Source organism: Diadema antillarum, unplaced genomic scaffold (genome assembly GCF_040938485.1).
Source record: "Diadema antillarum isolate AM-2024a unplaced genomic scaffold, OU_Dant_1.0 seq00000533_RagTag, whole genome shotgun sequence".
Lineage (NCBI taxonomy): Eukaryota > Metazoa > Echinodermata > Echinoidea > Diadematoida > Diadematidae > Diadema > Diadema antillarum.
In genome coordinates this window covers 251083-275077 of record NW_027271484.1, presented here as the reverse complement: position 1 = coordinate 275077, position 23995 = coordinate 251083, and the positions used below count along the sequence as shown (strand labels likewise).

Below are 23995 nucleotides of genomic sequence, written 5' to 3'. Positions count from 1 at the left end.
ATTGAATAGGAAGTAGAGACGTTGCACGCTTCAGCGGGGACTGTAAATTGGGGTCGTAAAAAAAGGGCCCCGAGAGCGAGTGACAGGCTTCTTTGCTGGTGCAGTTGATAGAGACGGATCTTGACAATAACACCTGCGAGAGAGCAGTGTCGCTTTATCGCTTCCGTTATATTTCTCATATCATTTCTCCCACCGAGACGAAAACTACCAATCTAAGAAGTGTTGATCAGGAATTAGTGAAAGGATACTATAATTTTTGTTCAGATGGAGAGGACAGCCGCTGAACAGGGAGACGAGGCCGTCGGGGTCCCGTCAGAGGTAAGTCGTAACAGCTCACCTGTAGTTGGTATCCTGTGAAGGGGGAGACCCGCCGGTGTGTACGCCCTTTGCGCCGGGCATCACAATGCAGCCACCAGCCCTCCGTCGGTATGCTTGTTTGCTCGTAACAACCCGTTGTGTTTGCTGAGCTCCCGTCTAATCTGATGAGAGGAGTTAAGAGCGTGTTCCTTTGAACATCAAGTTCTGTTCTGCCGCCACTTTTCCTCGCAGTGGGGTATTATGGGGCATAGAAGAAGAAGAAGGAGAAGAAAACAATCCTTTTCAGAATTCCTATTCCTCTGTAATTTCCCGTGAGCACTTTGTGAAGAGAACTATTACGTGCTTTGTCCGAACTCGAAAAGGCTCTGGTTTCCCAGACATCCTATCCCTGCTTAGCGTTACCTAGATACAAATCTACTAAAATATTTTGTACGACGTTAGAATACCCAAGACGGACACAGGCGGAAATAAACACAATGATAGATTTTGGCAAATTCAAAATCTTATGTTATAATATTGACAAATTGGCAGTTATATTGACTTTGGGTTGAAGTAGTACGTGTACATTAAGGATCCGAAGTAGCAATTGCGATTATCGAAAATATCAATGTGTAGAAGAAATAGCAATGGCACATTATGCCTATGTATACTCGATTAACTCCCGTCTTATCCGCTTGAAGGGTAATGTACAAACTATACCTTGATTAAGACATCGATCAATGAATGACACCGAACGACTTTTAATTTAAAAAAAAAGACGTAAGCAATGGCATCTGTAATCATAATGAGTTATCATAAAATCTATCATTTTATTGCGGACAAGTACATTGTTCTTTCTTTTTTCTTTTTTTCTTTTTTCTGACATTATGTGATTGTAAAATTGTAATAACCTCTTTATCGAAGAGAATGAGGCCTATATCGTAGCAAATTTGTAGAAGGTTACAATGCAATAGATATTTGATTCCATTCTCACTGTACATCTGTCACTCACAATTGACCTCATACACCTTCTGAATTTGACTCTTGACCTAAAGTATAGATTGACTCGACGCTGCAGAAACCCTAGAAGACGCACTTCCACTCCATGCGCCGACTGATGAAAATAAAGAGTAAAAGTAAAACGAAATACGTATGTAAAGCTTCATTATAACAGTCGGTCTGAGAATAAAATTTGCTGGTTCTGTGTGATTTTTGCGAAAGAGTGCATTGATTACAACCATAAACTAACATGCAATTTAGACAAAGTATATGTATGGTGTTGCAAGCCTGGCTACCCTGATTGGTTCGTGTACACACACACACAAACGCACAATTTAATATGTGATACACGTGTACTACGAAGTTCGAGGAATTGCGTATAAAAGAGTGTTACGACGAGTTGGATTGCAAACTGATTAAATGCCATTCTTTAACATTTTCACGTGAGTCCACATCAGATAGAGCAAAATAAAAACCTCTGCTGTGATTCCTCATGCACGTGTTACTATATAAGGATATTCTTGTATTATGATTGAAAGCATCCCACATGTCTTTATTGTTTTTAGTTTTCAGCAACTTTGATAATGATTTTAATAACGATGATATCGGATTTATAAGACGCAAAATCCATCTAATACATAATTATATGCTCAAGGCGCAACCATGTGCAAGATACGAATTACTGGTACATAAGGGAAAGAAACGACAAAGTGAAACAGTACACAGATATAATATCTCAAATCAACACGAATGGATTTCACTCATTTTGCGATTAAGTCCTTCATATCGCATTTGCTCAAAATTTGGATGACGGATCGTCCGGCGGAGGCAGAAAACATTAACTGCCAGTATACTGTGATAGAGAGACGGGCAAATAACAGGGCATGATTATCATGATATTAAATTGCTGTGTCTTGTACCTGAGGTGGTGATAGTGTATGTGAAGAGCATAGACAACCTACACTTTAAAAAAGACATCTGGGCCCCGTTTCATAAAACTTGTTATCAGTGGCAATTGCCACATTCTACTAGTATGATAAATTAGCTCTCAGCCAATCAGATGCAAGGATTGCAATAGCTTGTAACAACTTTACTATCAACTTGTTATGAAACGGGGCCCTGGAAATATCTTGTCCGTATATCTCAGTTTTGAGCATGAAAACTCGACGGGTCACTTTTTTCAAAGAAGTAAATGACTTAGTAGTACCTAAAGGTCTAATCAAGTGCTATTCAAGATACCAATGACAATTATTATACACCACTGCCATCTCATTCCGTTTTCATTTTTGTTTGTTTTTGTTTCTTCATCTCATTTATTTTTATATATATGATATGTTTATTAATTATTATTTCTTATAGCTGATTTTAGTAGGTTTTGGGAAGCTCTCAATGAGCTGCAGATAAATATGTGGCAATTGAACAATCAATCGTTATTCGAGGTTCATTTCATGACATGTTATCCTTGTCAGTTACTGTTTCAATGTATGACATCATTATTCTAGCAGGCAATTCTCACGCTTTTTTCGACACTGGATTTGATGATTATTACAGATACGGTTAGGGTTCTTTTCTTTCCCAGCCGATTTGATCGATCTACATGTATGTCAATAGTCCATTGATAAGATTGTATGTTCTGCTGTGATATTTAAAGGGCCTACACTCTATCATCATGATGACATTTTGTGTGCTTTTAAAGAGCCCAGAGTGTAATTGTAATTATTAGTGACACTGCTTACGTCGTCGTATATACATTACATACCTCGAATGGCCTGACGCGGTGTCAAGGTCGTTGCGAGCATTCACACAATTTCAATTGACGATCATCATGTGGATATCGATGAATCAGTCATTGGAGTCGTATTAAAGGGACATACCAGACGATTTTCATAATTTTACATCATGTAGTACGTAAATCAACAGCCAAGTCCATTTATAGACTTGTGGAATTTATTGTGGCCCTTGAGCAGAGACAACAATAATCTGAAAATCTTAAACAAATTACACTGAACAGTGTTGACATAGCAGCGTCACATAATTATTTCAGTAATATACTAGTACTATGTAGCAGTGTAATTTCATTACAATTCCGCTTGCTTAACAAGTTCACCTGTGTAGAATCTACAGTATGCAAACCTTCTGCTTTTGTTCTGCTTCCTTGAGCCCCAACTCATGCATTCTTATGGTGAGGCTGCCATGTCATCATCCTTGTTAATTGCAATTTGTTATCAATTTTGAAAACATTATTATTCCTCATCCCAGTCACTATAAATTCTGGGACTCTGTACTCATTATAACTTATTTATAGTTGTTCAAATATAAAAGTCTGAAAATCTTCCGGAGGTCCCCTTTAAGAGAAGCATGACCTTCTGTTTTGTTTAGGACTTGATACTCAGTGTCATTTGAATGACGAATTTAATGCAAGTTCACGTTATTGTTCTTTGTTGTTGTCGTGTGCGTTAAGTTGTCGTGAAGTGTGTGTTAAGGGACTGTGTTTACTGAACATCGTTTAGATATCCCGACGCTAAAGAACATGCTATTGTGCTTCATTAATTGGTATCAAGCGCTCCTTTTGAGGTGATCTGTTTAGCCATGCTTGATTTAAGGATATAAATCGCAGCTTGGGTTTTTTCATGGTCATTGTGTATAGTTTTCGTAAGCTCCACATTTCCTTATCTCTTGTCCTCGCAGAGCGTCATGGGCATTCAGCCGTTGAATCACTGATGCTATAGTGCAAATTTCTGCATCCCATAATTATCATTTTACAATGTCAAGTTTCATTGCTCAGTCGTCCTCGCGAAGCATACGTTTAGTAAGGACAATCGATATTATTGAGGGATGGCTCTTCTGGGCTCCTGCTTTGTCTATTATACAGGTCTGTAATTCTTGTATTTTACGCCATTACTATCATTGTCTTCTTATAATGTATGGTTGAAACTTTGCCGTCGTGAATTGTACTCTTTCTTTTAAGACTAGTTTAATGTATTTATTGTGAGGTTGTTGAGACTATGAGAGTGAGGTTTCATTGCTTTCCAAGGAGCTCTCATTACCCCAGATACAGTGTTTGATAACGAAAATTAAAGGCAAACGTTTGAAGGTCACCGCAGATTTGAATTAAATGTGGCAAGTGAATAAATTAGTGGATTATGCAAAATAAACACGAATTAGCAATAAGTCGTCAAACACATGACTTTCTAAAACCCAGTTGTACAGACCTGAGAATTGTCGTATAAATTATATTGTTCGTAAGAGCACCATCGCATAAAATGGGTATAGCCGCCATTTGTGGGAAATACATGCTATAGTATACAAGTGTAACACCAATCACGTAGGGCCCTATTTTGCGGCGAAGTTTGGTAGACTGTTTCTTGAACTGTTAAACGTGCTATGAATAGGGCAACCAAGTTTAGTTTTGATGTAATAAAATTTGGCATAAGCCGGTGTATTTTATGTGATCACTGATTGTGTTTGGTAGACTGGCGTGTATTTTTTTAAGAGGAAAATGTCACTATGTGCAAAAATTAAATTAAAAAAAAAGCTCTCATTACCCCAGATACAGTGTTTGATAACGAAAATTAAAGGCAAACGTTTGAAGGTCACCGCAGATTTGAATTAAATGTGGCAAGTGAATAAATTAGTGGATTATGCAAAATAAACACGAATTAGCAATAAGTCGTCAAACACATGACTTTCTAAAACACAGTTGTACAGACCTGAGAATTGTCGTATAAATTATATTGTTCGTAAGAGCACCATCGCATAAAATGGGTATAGCCGCCATTTGTGGCAAATACATGCTATAGTATACAAGCGTAACACCAATCACGTATTTTGCGGCGAAGTTTGGTAGACTGTTTCTTGAACTGTTAAACGTGCTATGAATAGGGCAACCAAGTTTAGTTTTGATGTGATAAAATTTGGCATAAGCCGGTGTATTTTATGTGATCACTGATTGTGTTTGGTAGACTGGCGTGTATTTTTTTAAGAGGAAAATGTCACTATGTGCAAAAATTAAATTTAAAAAAAAAAAACTCTCATTACCCCAGATACAGTGTTTGATAACGAAAATTAAAGGCAAACGTTTGAAGGTCACCGCAGATTTGAATTAAATGTGGCAAGTGAATAGATTAGTTGATTATGCAAAATAAACACGAATTAGCAATAAGTCGTCAAACACATGACTTTCTAAAACCCAGTTATACAGACCTGAGAATTGTCGTATAACTTATATTGTTCGTAAGAGCACCATCGCATAAAATGGGTATAGCCGCCATTTGTGGCAAATACATGCTATAGTATACAAGCGTAACATCAATCACGTATTTTGCGGCGAAGTTTGGTAGACTGTTTCTTGAACTGTTAAACGTGCTATGAATAGGGCAACCAAGTTTAGTTTTGATGTAATAAAATTTGGCATAAGCCGGTGTATTTTATGTGATCACTGATTGTGTTTGGTAGACTGGCGTGTATTTTTTAAAGAGGAAAATGTCACTATGTGCAAAAATTAAATAAAAAAAAAACTCTCATTACCCCAGATACAGTGTTTGATAACGAAAATTAAAGGCAAACGTTTGAAGGTCACCGCAGATTTGAATTAAATGTGGCAAGTGAATAGATTAGTTGATTATGCAAAATAAACACGAATTAGCAATAAGTCGTCAAACACATGACTTTCTAAAACCCAGTTATACAGACCTGAGAATTGTCGTATAAATTATATTGTTCGTAAGAGCACCATCGCATAAAATGGGTATAGCCGCCATTTGTGGCAAATACATGCTATAGTATACAAGCGCAACATCAATCACGTATTTTGCGGCGAAGTTTGGTAGACTGTTTCTTAACTGTTAAACGTGCTATGAATAGGGCAACCAAGTTTAGTTTTGATGTGATAAAATTTGGCATAAGCCGGTGTATTTTATGTGATCACTGATTGTGTTTGGTAGACTGGAGTGTATTTTTTTTAAAGAGGAAAATGTCACTATGTGCAAAAATCGGTGGTTCTTCGTGTTTTCGAAAAATACAACATGTTAAAGGGGATGGCTATAGTAACCGATCAGTGGGAATCAGTGGGAATGCTGAGGGATGATTGTTCCAATCCTCGTGGGATTCATTTAAGAGTACATTATATATCTACAGTTGTGTGAAAATTATTTGCTTCAGAACGGTCTCATATTCAAGTAATGTGCAGATTAATGCCCCGTCACTGACCAGACACGCTAACCTGGAAACATTAAACTGCACATTACATGTACTTGAATAGGAGACCATTCTGGAGCAAATAATTTTCACACAACAATAGATATATAATGTACACGTATAGTTCTTAAATGAATCCCACAGGGATTGGAACAATCATCCTCCGGCATTCCCACTGATTCCCACTGATCAGTTACTAGCCATCCCCTTTAAACCTTTGCCGTTATAATTTCCATATGGTACATGTAGTTATGCATGACTTAAATCGCTGTAGCGGACCATTCTTTGATATACAGATTCTGTGAATTTGAGAAAATGGAGGTAAATTAGTGTGAATGCGATCATTTTATCTTAAACAACATCCTTTGACTCTGTGACATCAGAAGGTTGCAATGACAAATCGCTTCACTGTTCATGTTAAGTAATAAAGTGTCATCGTCATGACCAGCCAATGGTCCAAAATTTTCATCTCGTCCTACCACACTTTTGAAATGTGCACATAATTGCTTTCATATTATTTTTGATAGATCTCAGAGTCCAAATCTTGTCAAGTGACGCGAAAATAATCATTTCCGACCCTTTTATATAGTTACTAGGCAAAACAGATGCGAGGATACATGTATTTCTTATTCCTAAAGTCCAATGTCAATAGTTGTCGTGTTTTAGGGGTTAAATACTATGTTATATTTGTAGCTGCTTGACCGCAGGAAATGATTACAAACCATTGATACTGCATGACAGAGTGCTGTCATAGTGATCGATGACGGTTCGACAATTTTCCGGTGGGTATTGTGACGTAGGCCGACGTGTGTTCAGCACTCACTGAAGTATAGAAGGGAGTCATGAATAATTCAGAAGGTAAATGGATGGGAGGGTAGATATTGATAGAAACGGAACGATGAATGACCTGTTACGGGTGACTTGTGCTTTAAAGGGTGGGAAGGATGCAACAGCGTGAGGGGAAAATGCATTCTGTAAAAATCCCGACAGTGATAACTCACCTGATGAGAAAAGGCTCAGGTGAGCTATAGTGCGATCTTTACCGTCTGGCTTTCGCCGCCCGTCGTGCGTTCTGCGTATAAACTTATTACATTTTCAGCTTCATCTTGAAAACCCCGTGACAGATTTTCATCAAAATATAATTTGGCAGATAACAATCCTATAAGATCACTAAGGGGTGGGAATGGGGAGGAGGAGGAGGAAAAAGGGCGGTGGGGACAAGCTTCGTGAATATCTGTTTAAATGGCTTAGTAGATCCACCGCTCTCGATCATCAATTACACCAATCACTTCCCTACAAAACACGAAACAAAACATCCCCCCTAAAAAAAAGAGCACTTCAGCGGCCGACGAAATTAATCTAATTGGTACAAACGCATTAAAATTGATTAAGCCACGAAAATGGTTAAACTGGAACAGAGCAGAGAGGAAGGTTTACATGCTTTGTGATGTCGTTCGCAGATTTGCATGTTCTGTTTTTCATTCCTTTTAGAATTTGCACCATCTTGGTAATGATGTTATTCTTTTAGGGCTTCATTGTGTCTAGTTACATAACCGTGAGGCAGTATCGTTTAATAGTTAATGACTAGGAAATTGGATCACATTATTCCTCTGGCTTATGCGTTATTATGTTGGTAATAGGTTACATTGTATGTTAGATTGCTTATATCCTCTATTGTCACACTCTTGTTATGATAGTGATGCTCATATATCATAAGTCAGTGTCTATCAAATTGAAAATTATTTGGCGTTGTCACAGTTTCCTATATGGTCAGGGAGGTTGTCGCCGGCGTTTGGTCCGTACCCGGGCAATTACCCCCAGCATTCAGGGCAATTACACCCCGGCTTAATACTGGTTGGTGGTAAGGTTAGAGTAAAGATTAGGGTATGGGTTAGGGTTAGGTTCAGGATTAGGATTAGGATTATGGCCAGGGGAAGGGTCCGGGGTAATTGCCCTAGACCCGTTTGGTCTATTGTTTGTTTGTTCTGTTTGCAGTCAGTAATTATTACTCAAGAAGTTATGACCGAATTATAATACAACTTTAAAAAAGGTCCATTGTAGTAAAAGAAACAGGAAATAGAGGATATGTATTCTTGTTTGGTTTTTGTTTTATTTTAACTTGTCTTGATTTGTTGCTTTGTCTAATGATTAGTGCACAGTTCTATGGCGTTCCTTTCTGACCTTGGAGGTTTGTTCCATGAGCATGATGAGTGCTTTTATATCAAGTTATCAAAAATTTTATCGTCATCATTTTCACCCATTTGCTGTGTGTTGCCATTATTGTTGTCAACTATATTCGTACGTGGAATATATCTCGTAGAGACATAGAGGAGGAGAAGATTATCTATCTATATACATAGATAAAGAGAGAGAGAGAGAGAGAGAGAGAGAGAAAGAGAGTGATAGAAGTAGCATAATTATATATGTTGATATTATCCAATAGATTTTTCTGAAAGACCATCTTCTGCCCTTTGAGCATTCATCAAATAAAGTGGTAAAGGGCATTAAAACGAATAGCCCCTATTATACAACGTCCAAGTAGATCCTTGTAATTTGATTGGAGGATTGTTGGTGACGTGATATTCAATAAGTACTCCATTCAACGCGCCGTGCAATTTTGGTTCTATTTTTGCGTGCAACTTGGTTCGATTTTTTCGTTCTATTCCACGGTTCGAGAAATTGTACGCAACCTACGGTACTGCGTGTACTGTGTGTTGCATATTGAGGATCGCATGCAGCTAGCGCAGTGTACTTGTGCGGTACATGCATGCGCGTACGTAGGCCTACGTGTAGTGCTAGTGTAAGTGACCTGTATCTACACTGATTGCACAAGCCAGAAAGAGAATCGCAGTGGATCCACATGTAAGTATGGCTATATTTTTCATACATATATAGACTTCTAGACCTACTTAGACCAAAAAGATCTACTTGGACGTTGTATAAATCAAATAGTGTATGGTCTTTACTCGTGCAATGGAACAAGATTTCGCACTCGGTGAAAGATGAGGCGCACTATTCAACTCGGCTTCGCCTCGTTGAATAGAGCGCCTCTATCTTTCACCTCGTGCGAAATCTCGTACCATTGCACTCGTGACCATTCACTATTTGTATATTATATTGTTGTTATTACTATTAGTAGTAGTGATATCATTAAAGTAGAGGTATTATTATCATTATTATTATTATTATTATCATTATTATTATCATTATCATTATCATTATTCTTGTTATTATTATCATGACTTTGTGCTGATTTCATTTGTCTCGATCCGAGGCCGCTTTTGGCTTTTGAAACAACGCTGTTTTGCTCTCGGTAACATTCGCTGAGTGCTCTGTACGTGAACTACAACTTCATCGGCTGCTATTGATGTGTTATAGATCCATGGTCGCTGGTTGTATGCAAAACAAACAATAAGCTCACCTCGAAATTAACTCCATGGACCACTCTGCCTCAGCATTCAATTCCCGCTGTCTCATTAAAGGAACCAGTGTATTGTTTCCACCATACCGTCTGTCTTGCTGTCTCCGGCTCTTTTCTTCTCGTTGTCACGAATTCCTCCAGCTACTCGTGGCCTCGCCGGTGTATCGACTATAGAGAGAGAGCATCGCGATACAAAAGGCGAAATCGATATTGAGATAATGAGACCGATCGGGGCTCTGCCTTGAACGTATCGTCTGGTTTTTGAACCACTAATTGTATGAACGATGCCTATAGACGTTTACAGTTACAATAAATTGGTTTGTTTGAAATTTGAATTCCATACGTGCATACCTGTATATAGTAAAAGTTGCTCCTGATATCCAAATAGCTATCTGCAGCTTGCCCAACATTATAGCAACAACAATCGCAAACTGGGTACAGTACGTATTGAACTTGTGTATTTAGTAAGAAGCGATAAATCGGAGAGCTGTAGTTACTGTAGCTTGTTAGGGAAATTATCATCCACACACTCAATCAATATCAAATGGCTAACCGACCCACATCCAAAGTTAATCTCAGTATTGTAGCAGGTATGAGTAAAGAGAAACACATGGTACAGGATTTTTGCCTTGGACATGTTGGAGATTGAGCTTTTCAACGCAGTCATTTTACTTGTGATAAACTGCTTTCCATGCGTTTTATGAATATCATTGTTATGTCTTTCTGCAAAGTAATGATCTCTCTACGAATTATACTGACATCTTTATCTCACGTAAGGCGCAAGATCGCGGGGGGGGGGGGGGGGGTGTACGACATTCGTTTTCAACACAGCCAAAAATGTGCTACATTCCTGATTCAGAAAAGTATCATCTAACACTGGTTATCATTATTTTATACTCTTGATAAGTAAGTGGACATGTAGGCCCTACGTTTGCATGTCAGCGTTTACTTTTAATTTGTCCTTAAGCGCATTACTTGTACTGTGTAATTGCAAATGTGCTGCGATGGGGGAAATGATGATAGAGAGAGTGTTCCGGTGTCAGCGAGTGACATGAGAAAAACATGTATGCCGAAAGTAACCAGGACAAGACGTTACTTGCGGCTAACAATCAAAGCACTATTTGCTCAGAGCGGCTATTGTGGCGCGTTCAATTGTCATTTTCCTGAGTAAACGATACATCGGAGCAAATACTCTCTGTATTGTTGACGATGTTTCCTCGTCAAGCACTGGGTTTTTAACCAATCAATAAAGAGGCGGATACCACTGTCCAGTTCTCGACGATTGCTGTCATTATAACACATTTTCTTCTCCTTAAAGTGCTCCTGTAACAGTCAAGGCACACGAAGAATTCATGTATGAGTATGGTAGTAACCCTTGCCACACGCAGTCCCTTTCAATACTTAAGATTTGAATTTTTAATTTTTCTTTCCTTTTGACTGTAAATGTTGTTTTTTCAAATTCTGACGAAGAAAAACAGAATAAGTATCATCTTCTGTTGGCTTTAAAGGGTGTGTACAGTTCCGGTCGAGGTGAAGATTTAGCTTTTAACGTTTTGTGAGATATTCAGAAACCACTCTATGAGATGTCAAAGAGCATGCAGATCTAAGGGGTATCAAAAGTTTATTCGATGAAAATCGGTTTGAAATGGCTGAGATATCCACAAACAAAGTGAAACAAAGAGATACTAATAAAGTTGGGGCATGTCGCCTTTTATTATTAGCACTTTTTTGGATATCTCAGCCATTTGAAAACCAATTTTCATCAGAAAAACGTTGAATCCTTCTTAAAATTACATGCTCTTTCATATTTCATAAGAGGCTTTTCATTATCTCACTTAGGAATGTTTAAAACATGAATCCCTACCTCAACCAGTACTGTACAGTCCCTTTAAAGGAGAGCGCGTTGATTTTTTTTTTTTGGTAGGCGCATTACATGATTTGTATACTTTAATCAAGATTGGTAGTTAACAACTAATTATGCTTTGTAAAAGACAAATAGAAATGCGTGCTAACGCAATATATCATGATAAAAAACCCGATGTAATAATTAAAAACAAATGTAAGAGAAAGGATTGTTTTTGTTACTTTGTGTGCAAGAAAGAGAGACTTGCAAATCACACAGGGAAATGTATTGCATGTCACTGAATCAAAGTACCGTGTTGGCTGCAATTCCCATCGTAATAACCTGTTCTATAAACCACGCGAACGGCAATAAGTAATGTCATTGATTGCCTTTCCCCATCATCTACGACCTATACGTGTGCAAAGGCCGAGGTCAGTGGATTTCATTTGGATAATGAGATTAGCATCGCGCATAGAAATTCAAAGACAGAGATTAGACTGGTCGTGCTTCGTGTTTCTGTATAGTCATTTCATGTTTCTATTCATTCTCTGCATGCGTCATATATTTAATATGCCTTACTTGCAGGCGTAACGTCCATACAATGTACGACTGACAGCAAGTGAACATTATCGAGAGTGATATTGCAGGCGTCTGATTCAAATAGGCCGCCTTCTTTTAATCATATTACTTTTTTTTTTAACTTGGGATGACTAGCAAATTACAATAATAGCTAAACAGACCCAATCTCAGAGCTTCCAAATTTGATTACGGGCAATACCAAGAAATTAAAATGAAACCAAGGGAGATTTGTCAACAGTATCCCAGATCATAACAGATTCTAGAGGTCATTTTTGACGGTCCTAAGTCATTAATAATAGGCGCTGATCAAAGGAATTGGTCTAATAACACACATGATACACGGTGCCATTCGCAGTCCATCTGTGTCGAGCTTTGGGCTTATGTAAACACATTGCCGCTGTTTCACTTTGATGCAGTTTTGACAAATGACCTTTTGGAGTTATTTTTTTTTCTTATATTGTTATTAAACAAGATTACCACTAGCTAAATTTGCAGACAACAAACCTTTGGAATTTGTTTACCGGGAGCAGAAAGGCGCGCCGAGGTGATTTCTTAAGATGATAAGTACTTGCTACATATTTTGTGAGATTCTGTGTTAAAGGTTGTTTCTCAGGGTATCACGCCAAATACGAGACACGTGACTTATATTGGAAAACTATTATTGTTATTGCTATGTTTTTTTTTCCAAGATGAGTTTAATACGTATATTTGAGGCGACAAAATAACAGCAGATTCGTAAACGCAAACAGACCGCCGAAAAGACGTGTACAGTATTGATATCAAACTAAACTGCACCGGACGTGTTCCCGTATCCTATCCTTACAGTATAAGTATTGTGCAATGGGACCCTACGGCCATGATGCTGCATTGTGCTACAGGTAGGCCCATGTACAAAGGTGTTTTGTCAATATGTCAATGAGAAAATGAATAGCATGTTTTCATAACATATTGTTGGAATGTATTGATCGGTCATGCATCACTGTCTTTCTTTTCATTGTGTTTATGTTGCAAGTTGTCAAAGCGTATCCTCGGGCATACATTATGGTCGGCTGTAACCGCGCAGAGAACACAAGATACAACATGCCGTCGACTTTTGCTGTACAGCGGACTGGCCAAGGATAAATTATAGATGACTTCACAAAATAATGTCATTGGTTTGGGGGTCTTACTACCTCGTATGGATTATGCGACAATTCGATTTCACCACAAATTGTGACAATTTATCACTTAACTCGATAATCATAAGCCTGGGATACCGGAGACAATCGTACACATCGTCCGCCACTAAAGTGCTGTCGACAAGACGATGATTCATGAGTTCATAATGTATATCAATTACAGACAATATTGTACGTGCAATCAGACTTAAGTCATCGGAATCAAGATGCCATAGTATACATATAAAACGCTATCAAAACAAGCCCTGCTTTGCACAAGAGTAGAGTGTTGCTAAGCAACCAACGAACGAAAAATCGTCTTTCGAGTGGCTCTCAAGGAACTCGAGATGATTTCATGCTCAGTGGAATCTAGTGAAGAGAAACGCAATGGCTATCAACTAAACTCCAAAATCTATTATTTTATCGCTTTCCGAACACGCGTTTGCAATTTATTGAACGGAAATGTCGCTTGAAAGATGAACAAAAGAGATGCTACAAACCTTGTGCTTTTATAAAAAGTATCTCGTAATGAAGATAATCGTATTTTGACGATTAGCTCCTCTTGCATAGAGCAATGAGTACGTATGTAATTAAAGTATTGCGCATCCGTAGTTGAGCAATCAATCCTGTTAAAAACCAGCAACCTTGACAATGGATCCTGATGGGGACAAAAACAAACAACCATGAACATGTCAACCCCCGGCGATGCATGCGATAACTATAAATAATCCACGAAGGTATATAGAAAACTGCATGCTGTGGAATTGCGTTAGCATCCACTTTAGTGTGACTTATTAAAAAGGGAATCTCGTGACGGCCACGATAATTGAATGATTTGGAAAGGGTGACACTTGATGAAATAAATCGTTCTTCATTAACGTACAGCACTGCTTCAAATGCATCAAACAGCGGCGAGAAACTGTCGAAATATTTGCCTGTCAACATCGCTGGAAATTTGCTTCATACAATATGCACAGGTCTTCTACACGCGAGACCAAGGGTGGCCTATACTCAAGCTGCTCTATACACATGGTCCGTTGAAGCATTCTCGTTAGGCTAATGGATTGAGACATTATACCAACGTATATAGATGCCACGACATTACTGCAGACCGCATGATGTTTTCCAGGCACTGTCCTATAATAGTAATGGATTGACATTATCATATCATTAAGTCTATAGATTGACATTATCATAATGATTGAAAAATAAAGTTAGTTTCCAATCTTTCTCCTTCATTCTTTCTCCCCCTCTGTCTGTCTGTCTGTCTTTCTTTCTCTGTCTTTTACTCTCTCTCTCTCTCCCTCTCTCTCTCTCTAAGGGAGAGCAAACGTTCTCGTCCTGCCTCGCCCCATTTTTTTTTGAAGGGGGGGGGGGGGTGGAGGGGGAGTAAGAAAAAAAAAATCTGTGAACCATGGGAGTTAATTGCGCAGACCAGATTTGATCTCAACCCAGAATTTCGAAATATTATGGCACAAATACTTCATGCTAAACGAAACCCTACGAATTCTAGATTTTTCTCATCTGTACAGGATATAGAAACGAATATTCAATGTTTTTGTGGACCAGTTATTGTGAAGAAAGGAAATGACGAAGTACTTAGCTAACGCAGCCAAAGACACCGGGTCTTCATTATGTTGTATCAATCCACCTGCAATTCATGTCTCTCCCATTCCTCGCACGTAAACAGGATCACGATGACCCTTTGAACGGTGACAAACACGCGGATGACGTCGGCGAGGGAAACGGGCGACCCGACACCGTGGGCGAGCAGGTCAGCGTCCGCAAAGGGTCCGGTGGAGCACCGGTGCTGGCTACGGCTCATTTGACCATGGACCGACGTCGATCGAAAGAGATGGGCGGCGGTGGCGGGGACGAGTCCGGTGTCGGTTCGACGGCAGACAGCTCGTCCGTCGCTAACAGCAGTGTCAGTAGGAGCAACAAACAGGGTCGCGATGACGATTCTGATCAGAGCGATAGTGGCTGGGACACCGATCTGGAGATCGACGGTAAGTATTTCAGGCCCGACAGCCATTTTACACTTGGAAAAAACTTTGAAACAACAGAACCGTCCGGGAATCTGTAAGGCGTTTATGGTTTCTTCAAGTTTTGTCTTTATTTCTTCTAAAGAAAATGTTGGTGAGTCAATAAACGGGGATATATACGATAAACATGTACATTATTCTGTTTACCAAGTATTCAATTCCATATTTAGGGGAGAGAGGGTGTATCTGACATGAGTCCGTTCGATAATTTTCGTTAATACATCATTTTGTAACTGTGTTGAATTTTACTCTCTTTTCGTTGGATTCAGTTTCGTTTCAGCATTGTAAATTTATTTTGTTTAACGCTGTGTGGATTACTCTGCTCCTTTTGCTTTTAGTTTATTTCATTTCAATCAATTCCTTGCATGTATCATGTTACGAGGAAGGAGTCAAATGTCCAACAAAAAAAAAAACCTATACGTACCAACAAAACACTCTTTTATTTTTGAAAGTTCAATATTTAATGACTAGGACGCGAAGGATCAGCGGAAGTCATGCACTCCTTCCTGTTCATGGTGCCATTACACGATACCTCGTATATCCTTTATTTTCGAAGGAGTATACCAATTTTTGAATAGGTCTTTGATATCTAATACAAGAACGCTAATACATTACGATGATAACGAGTAGTAATCTTCAGTACATTCAAATTCTCCGCTGCTGTCACATACTATATGATAATGTTATGTGGTATAGTATAGAAGACATCGCTCTTCTAGTAATATTGTCAGAGAACGCGATTAGTGTGCCGTAAAATGCAATTGTATCTAGCGTTCCCTCCGAAGCGCAGACAAACAGATAACGAATCGTCAAGCCGCTAATTAGTCCAAAGGTCATTGAAATGAATGCTCATTTCCTAATTTATCGCCCATTACATACGATACAATTTGAACCATGAAGGTCGTAAACATAGTAACCAAGGAAAGAGTCTTACCCGCCTCAATCTATCAACGGCAGGAAAGAAACCTGCTACCATGCATATGCATGTGTTATTACAGGTTGTATAAATGCGTATACGATCAATGCAGAGTGTAGTTGTTCGATATTATGTAAATCTCGTCTTAATGACCCACTCGTTCTCTCAATCGGTCTTTGTAACTCACAAGTGACATTGCCCTTCTAAAACATACATGACAATATTTGAGACTCTGTATTATGTGATAAGATTCCTATGTAGGGCCTATGTGATATTCACCCTTTTAATATGGCTAAACAAAAATACATCTCCTTTATAGATTAGATATGATGTGAAGTTTTGTCCCCCCCCCCCCCCCCCCCCCCGTCAGTTTGTGGTGAAGATAATTATGGAAATAGCGGCTTTAAAGCTCATCAAAATTAGCTCATGTTGCGTCAATCATTATGCCTTGATTGATTTTTTCTTTTTTTTTACATGTCAGGAGGTAGTGATTGGTTTTCTCAAGGTTTTCTGTCAAGCGCTTTGTGCTGTCTATACTGGAAAGAGAAAATAGTGGACATATTTGAGCTGTATAGCGTTGGTATTCTTTGTTAAGATACATTGGTTGATAATGACAAAGAATGGAATGTATACGTGTATAGGTGACAAAATACATACTGCGTGATATCACATGCGCATCATGACTTTTATAGAATTACGTACATTATCACTGTACCTGTCAAATGCTGATAAACATTTTTTCTTATCCCATCTGATCTCAATCAGAGAAAGATGCGACGGAAGAGTACGACCCGACCGGCCGGAAGACATACGTCCAAGCATGCCGGGATATCGGCGTGGTGCCAGCATCACACTTCTTACGCCACATGACGTCACCGAGGATCTCCATGAAACACCACGGTCTGGGACCGCAGGGGGCTAAAGCCATCGCCGTAGCACTTGTGGTAATTGGAACCGCGTTGTCGTCGTTGTCTTTACTGTTATTGTCTTTTTTCGCTATAGCATCAACATTTTCTGGGTTAATGTGATTTCCTCTGAGTAGACTGCACACTTTCAGCGTCCCGTTATTTTTTTCGCCGTCAAAAACAACCACAAACAAACATTTTTTTTCTTTTTCTTTTTCTTTTTCACTTTCTCAGAATTGTCCCACTTACCTCGCTGACAATCTTAGGGACATGCTTCATCCTGAAGTATCTTATCACCATTCATTTCAACATGTCGAAATGGATGTTATGACTGATAAGTGCAATTCAAGAATTTACCAAGACCTACGAATATATGGCAACCAAACAGTGATATGCTATTCTATTCCTCCCGTCTGTTAATGCTGGCAGTTTTTGTTTTGGGCTGCTGTTGTCAAATGTGGACATGAGGCATGATAACCTGGCCTTGAAAGTCAAGTGCTGGGGGGGGGGGGAGGGAAAAGACAGAGAAAAAGAAGACAGTGCGCAAATCCAACGATTCGCGTTATTGAGTACAAGAAACCGTCAGACATCAACGCTGCAACAGTATCGCTCACGACATCTCGTCATCTTGTCAGTGACGAGTTTCTTATCATAATGTTCTTCTTGCTTGTAGACGAACACGACGGTATTAACTCTGGATCTTGAAGACAACTGGATCGAAGGGGATGGCGGAGTCTACATTGCCGATATGTTGAAGGAAAACTGCTATATCAACGACCTCGTAAGTATAATTTGCATTAGCTTTTCTCCTTCAAAAGTTTTCTACTATCATCAGACAGCGCTGCATAAAAAAAAATACGAGTATAATGAACAGTGCGTCTCCAAACGATAGTGAATTGTGTTTGTAATAGCGAAACAATTGTCAATATTGTGCGTCATGTACTCATGCAGTATAAATGCAACATTCGCGGATTTCGTTTTCAATGAAGGCAAAAAGAAGGATAAAACGTGCCTTTCAATGTAGTTGATTGTTACTTTCCCCACATGGGTGAGAGCGGCAAGCTTGTAGGTCTTAATGATGGTGTTTTCATTTTGCAAGTTGTGTAGTTTTGTTTTTACTTGGATTTCGCGTTGTTTTTCAGAATCTTGCCGAGAACAAAATTGGAACAAAAGGAGCCAAGGCCATCGGAGAGATGCTCCTAGACAATACCAACCTCAGGAGAGTCAACCTGTCAGGTTAGTATTATCATTGAACACCAAGGAGTATAGTGACAAACACGAGATTCAATGCGATGAACGAATAGCAATCTTCGGATGCTCACTCATGATCTGACAAAATACCCAATGTATACGTCCAACCTGCATTCTTTACTTTTGAAACTATGAATGTGATATCCTTGTTTGCATTTGAGTACATTCAGTTCAGGCATAAATCATTTTTCTTGTTCTGTCACTCTATATCCGTATAAAATTTTACTTAATACATTTTTAAACTTTATAATCAACTAAAATTGTCTAGACTGCAGAGGAGTGTTAACGTACATTAAAATAAAATGCGTTCAAAGTATATACAAGACATTGTTATTTCTTTCTTTTTTTAGAAAGAGCAATAGTGACATGGAAATGATATTTCAATGTACAATTTCAATACGTAGATAAGTTTGGATTATTTTTTGGTTGCTTTTCATATTTTCTTAAAGCTATGAATTCTTTATGACCACAACGTCTGTGCAATCATCCCACAATCAGCGTCGGTCGCGTTTGACGGCATTTTACTGTGACTGATTGCTCTGGGATGATGTTGATTTCTCTTTTGCTTATTATTACGTCATCATGATTGATTATTGACGCAAGTTACTCTTGTCCGTGAATTATGTGGTGATAACTACTATTAGTCCATGGGCCAGTGTGGGACCCCCCTCCCCCCCATTAGGGACAATTTGAAATGATGTTTTCTGAATAGGCCCGACGACCAGTGATCAGAATCCACTTGTTGTTTTTTTTCTTAGTGGTGGGTGTGGCCTCCAGAGCCGTTTCCATGGTAACGCTCAATGAAAATAATGGATTCTCATATAAATGCTTATAACTCTTCATGGAAACACCCAAATCTCATGTAAATGATATCATATTAAAGTGCATAAAATTTCCTACACAATGATATATCACTCTTTGTGATTCTTGGAAATTAAAGGTCATTTTTGAGGGTCAAAATGTTATTTTTTTCACTTTTTCTTCAGAAATTGAATTAAGCAAAATATATTTTAAAAGCTATGGAATAAACAAAATACAAGAAAATAAATGGAAATTTTCCCAAAATAATCCACAATATATTTTCAACGGTCTCTGAAAAAATAGCTTTGATTGGGACTTAAATCACAGAGATATGGACCTTTAAATATGACAAGAATAATGCAGGCGGATGAGTGATTGCACAACACGAACAGCGCCCTCCAATGAGAAGTCCCTCACAATACTAGTACCCACTGATTTTCATAGTTACAACACTTTTAGTAGAGCAGTTAAGCCGAAGAATTCAATTGTGCAAAATTTGACTGAAGCATGAAACTTTCACCATTGTTAGTACATGCTATAAGATTAATTTTAAGATCGGGAGGTAAGTCTGAATTGACCTCTGATGACCTCCAGAGGTCAATGACCTCAAAATGTAAGAAAATTGATATTTTGCATCATTAATTAATGATAAACACAGTAATGATGTACTGAAACCTAATTTTTGTCACAGTGAAATTGTCTTCATGTTCAGCAGAGCCTTGACAGGTTTCTACCTTTGACCTCTGATGACCTCCAGAGGTCAACGACCTCAAAATGTCATAAAATTGGTATTTTGCATCTTTGGTTAATGATTACCACGGTAATAGTGTATTAAAAGTAATTTTTGTTACAGTGGAATTGTCCTCATGTTCCACAGAGCCCTGACAGGATTCTACTTTTGACCTCTGATGACCTCCAGAGGGCAATGACCTCAAAATGTCAGAAAATTGATATTTTAATGCGTCACTCATTACTGAAACACGGTAATTATGTACTAAAAACTAATTTTTGTAAGTGGAATTGCCTCAATGTCCACAGAGCATTTCAAGTCAGGTTTCTACCTTTGACCTCTGATGACCTCAGATGACCTATGATGAGGTCAATGACCTCAAAATATCAGAACATTGATATTTGGTGCAATTGGTTGATGATAAACATGATTAAGATGTCATATTCATTTGTATTACAATTGAATTGTTTTCCTATTCCACAGAGCAAGAGAAATTACTCACGTGTCTCAACCATTGACCTCTGAGGACTGTGCTTGTGGGTTGTTACAGTATGATTGCGATGAATGACACTGTAACAACCCACAAGCTTGACATTGGCCAATACAGGCCCACTAGCTGGAAACTATGCAAATATTGCCCATGAGCTTGACACTATAAGCAAACCAGTCCCATAATCAGTCTGACACATGGGGAAAAATGTTTATGAGACCTACAGAGAATAAATTAAACGCTCTAATGTATATCCTAGTCTCGTGGGTCTTGTTTTCCACGAGTGCGGAGATAATGGCCATATTTGCTTATATTTGCTAGTCTGCATAACTAACCCTAACATAAAAATTTATATTTGAGGTCACTGCCATCACTCATGACACTTAAAGCTTTATTTCTGAAGTAATTAACCTCTCACATTGCAGAGACCTGTTACTATAAACCAATGCTCTGTGGAATATGCATACATACTTTGATCAAAACGTCAAGGCGGATTTGTACATGAAGCATTTACAATTAAGCCAATGAAGCCAAACATCAATACAGGTAAGCCTTCACAAATTCCGATATTCTGGAAGGTCAGTGACCTCTCATTGTCCTGAGGTCAAAGTTGGATATAATGCACAGGGTAATGACCAATGTTCCATCGAACGACAAGATTCTTCTATATAGCATAAATGCTAATAGCATACATGCTAATAGCATAATGCATGATTGTACATTGGGTATAAATTGACTATTGACTATACATAACATATTCTGATATTTTGAGGTCATTGTCCTGTCACAGTCCTCAGAGGTCAAAGGTGGAGACACGTGAGTAATTTCTCTTGATCTGTGGAATAGGAAAACAATTCAATTGTAATACAATTGAATGTGACATCTTCATGTTTTCGTCGGTGCCAGGTAAAAATGGCAGCGGTAAAAATGGCAGATGTAAAAATGGCAAAGGTAAAAACGGCAGGGGTAAAAATGGCAGGGGTAAAAATGGCAGAGGTAAAAATGGCAGAGGTAAAAATGGCAGGGGTAAAAATGGCAGAGGTAAAAATGACAGAGGTAAAAATGGCAGAGGTAAAAATGGCAGGGGTAACAATGGCAGGGGTAAAAATGGCAGGGGTAAAAATAGCAGGGGTAAAAATGGCAGCGGTAGAAATGGCAGAGGTAAAAGTGGCAGAGGTAATAATGGCAGAGGTAAAAATGGCAGAAGTAAAATGTCAGAAGTAATGAGAGCGATTTTGTCAGATGTAAACGTATGAAGAGGTTTTGAATGATAACCTAGCCAGAGCAAACTTTATTTATTGAATTTTCAAATCCAAATTGCAGATTTGAAGAATGTTGATTGAATTATGTTTTAAAGCGATTAGAGCACTCTCATTATTCTGAGTTTGATTCTTGAAAGTGCAGTGGCGTAATCTGTCTGTGTGCAGAGAAATAATAAACCAGCTAAGAGCCTAGTAGGCCTATGGGAAATTATTTTTATTATTCAGTATTATTATCATTCTTATAATTATCATTATCATTATTATTATTATTGTCTATTATTATAAGGGGGTTCCAATAATGCTGCAAAGCCCTTAAACAGTATAATCCTACGTTGTTTCGCCCAATGAAGTTATCACACGAACACACACACACACACACACACACACACACACACACACACAAACCCACTTTTGGTATAAACATATACGCAGATATACATACTCTCACATACACACTCTTACACAAACGAATTCCGCTCACGTCCAGACTAGTATATTGTCATTATTTTTCATTTTTTAAACTGTTAAGTGTAAAGAAGTGAAGGAGACATAATCGAAGCAAACCGCCAATTTTTCACTTGTTCAATATCATTTTCTCACATTCAGGTTTCGTAGGAGCCTATTTATCTCACAAGGCCTGATCACGACATAATGTAGAAGTAAAAATATAAAACGCAAAAAACAAACTACAGTAGATGTATCGGCAGACATAAGTAAGCTCTTGCAAAATATTTTATTACATTGTTCAAGTATCACATGGCGCAAAAACAAATATCTTGAAGTTTAATGAACACTTTGTGGTCACTTTACAAACTTATGCCTATTAAAACTGGAGACGAACGTTAGCAATAAACTGTTTTAGTGAGAGTAAAAACTGATAATTTGCCGCGGGATTTCTTTCAATCATTGTTGAACAAATCCGCAGGCGAAAAAAATGTAAATGTTTGATGCCTTTCAAACTTAGCTGTTGCTCCAAAGTCAGATTCCATTATGTTATCAACAGGGTGTTTTGCTAAAGATTGGAAGTTTCAGCCACCGAAAAATGACGTTGTTCCCTCGTTATATAACAACAGTAAGAAAATCCAATCCAGTCCCACCCAGGTAGATTGAAATCACCACCTATGACTACCATATGATCGCGATTCAATTTACACACGGATCGCTGAAGTTCTGCAAGACTCTCTTTACATGTGCCGCGGGGAGAGATGTAACACTGCCCTATTAAATTTCTCCCAGTGGTAACAGAAACAGTAAAAGATCCCTGCCAATTTTCCATACCTGCATGTCTGTTATCAAGCAATGTTATTTTCAGAATTTTGCACGCTTTTTAAAATACTTATCAATATATATAGTATAGGACCTACCAGATCTAAAGTGAGTTTGATATTTTACTGACTAGATACCTGTAGAGCTGTATAGTGGTTAATATGTCCATATTCAGGTGTACCGAGGCCCATCTTTTTACTGATATAATTGGATTGTTGACTGGCCGAGCACTTTTCAAGTTACATGAGTGTCCCATATTTCTCCCCTCGTCTCATTTCTCCCCGGTCTCCCCCGTGCTTTATTTCAGGAGAGGAAGGCACGAAAAGCGCGTATTGCGAAAAAGGTGTCAGAAACATGAAAAAAAAAATCTCTGTCACTTTTACCTTGTCCTCTTGCATTTCAACGACTGAATTTTTATCAATGGCATTTTTATCTCTACCATTTTGACCACTGACATTTCGACCACTGACAACTTTACCTCTGACATTTTTACGCACATGATTATTTACCTCTGCCATTTTTACCGCTGAATTTTTACCTCTGCCACTTTTACCTCTGCCATTTTTACCTCTGCCGTTTTTACCTCTGCCACTTTTACCTCTGCCATTTTTACCTCTGCCATTTTTACCTCTGCCATTTTTACCCCTGCCATTTTTACCCCTGCCATTTTTACCTCTGCCATTTTTACCTCTGCCATCTACCTCTGCCATTTTTACCCATGCCATTTTTACCCCTGCCATTTTTACCTCTGCCATTTTTACACCGAACCTTATCATCAACCAATTGCACCAAATATCAATGTTCTGATATTTTGAGGTCATTGACCTCAACATAGGT

At 38.4% G+C, this 23995-nt stretch overlaps 1 protein-coding gene across 1 annotated transcript in view; it reads left to right on the top strand.

The window, feature by feature from the left end:
* The first annotated feature begins 264 nt into the window (after window positions 1-264).
* LOC139734596 (uncharacterized) overlaps window positions 265-23995 on the top strand; it is a 42325-nt gene continuing 18594 nt past the window's right edge. The window contains exons 1-5 of the mRNA XM_071645381.1: window positions 265-318; window positions 15183-15501; window positions 17219-17397; window positions 18032-18139; window positions 18501-18594. Coding sequence (XP_071501482.1) covers window positions 265-318; window positions 15183-15501; window positions 17219-17397; window positions 18032-18139; window positions 18501-18594 — 754 coding nt within the window. The remainder of the gene's footprint in view (window positions 319-15182; window positions 15502-17218; window positions 17398-18031; window positions 18140-18500; window positions 18595-23995) is intronic.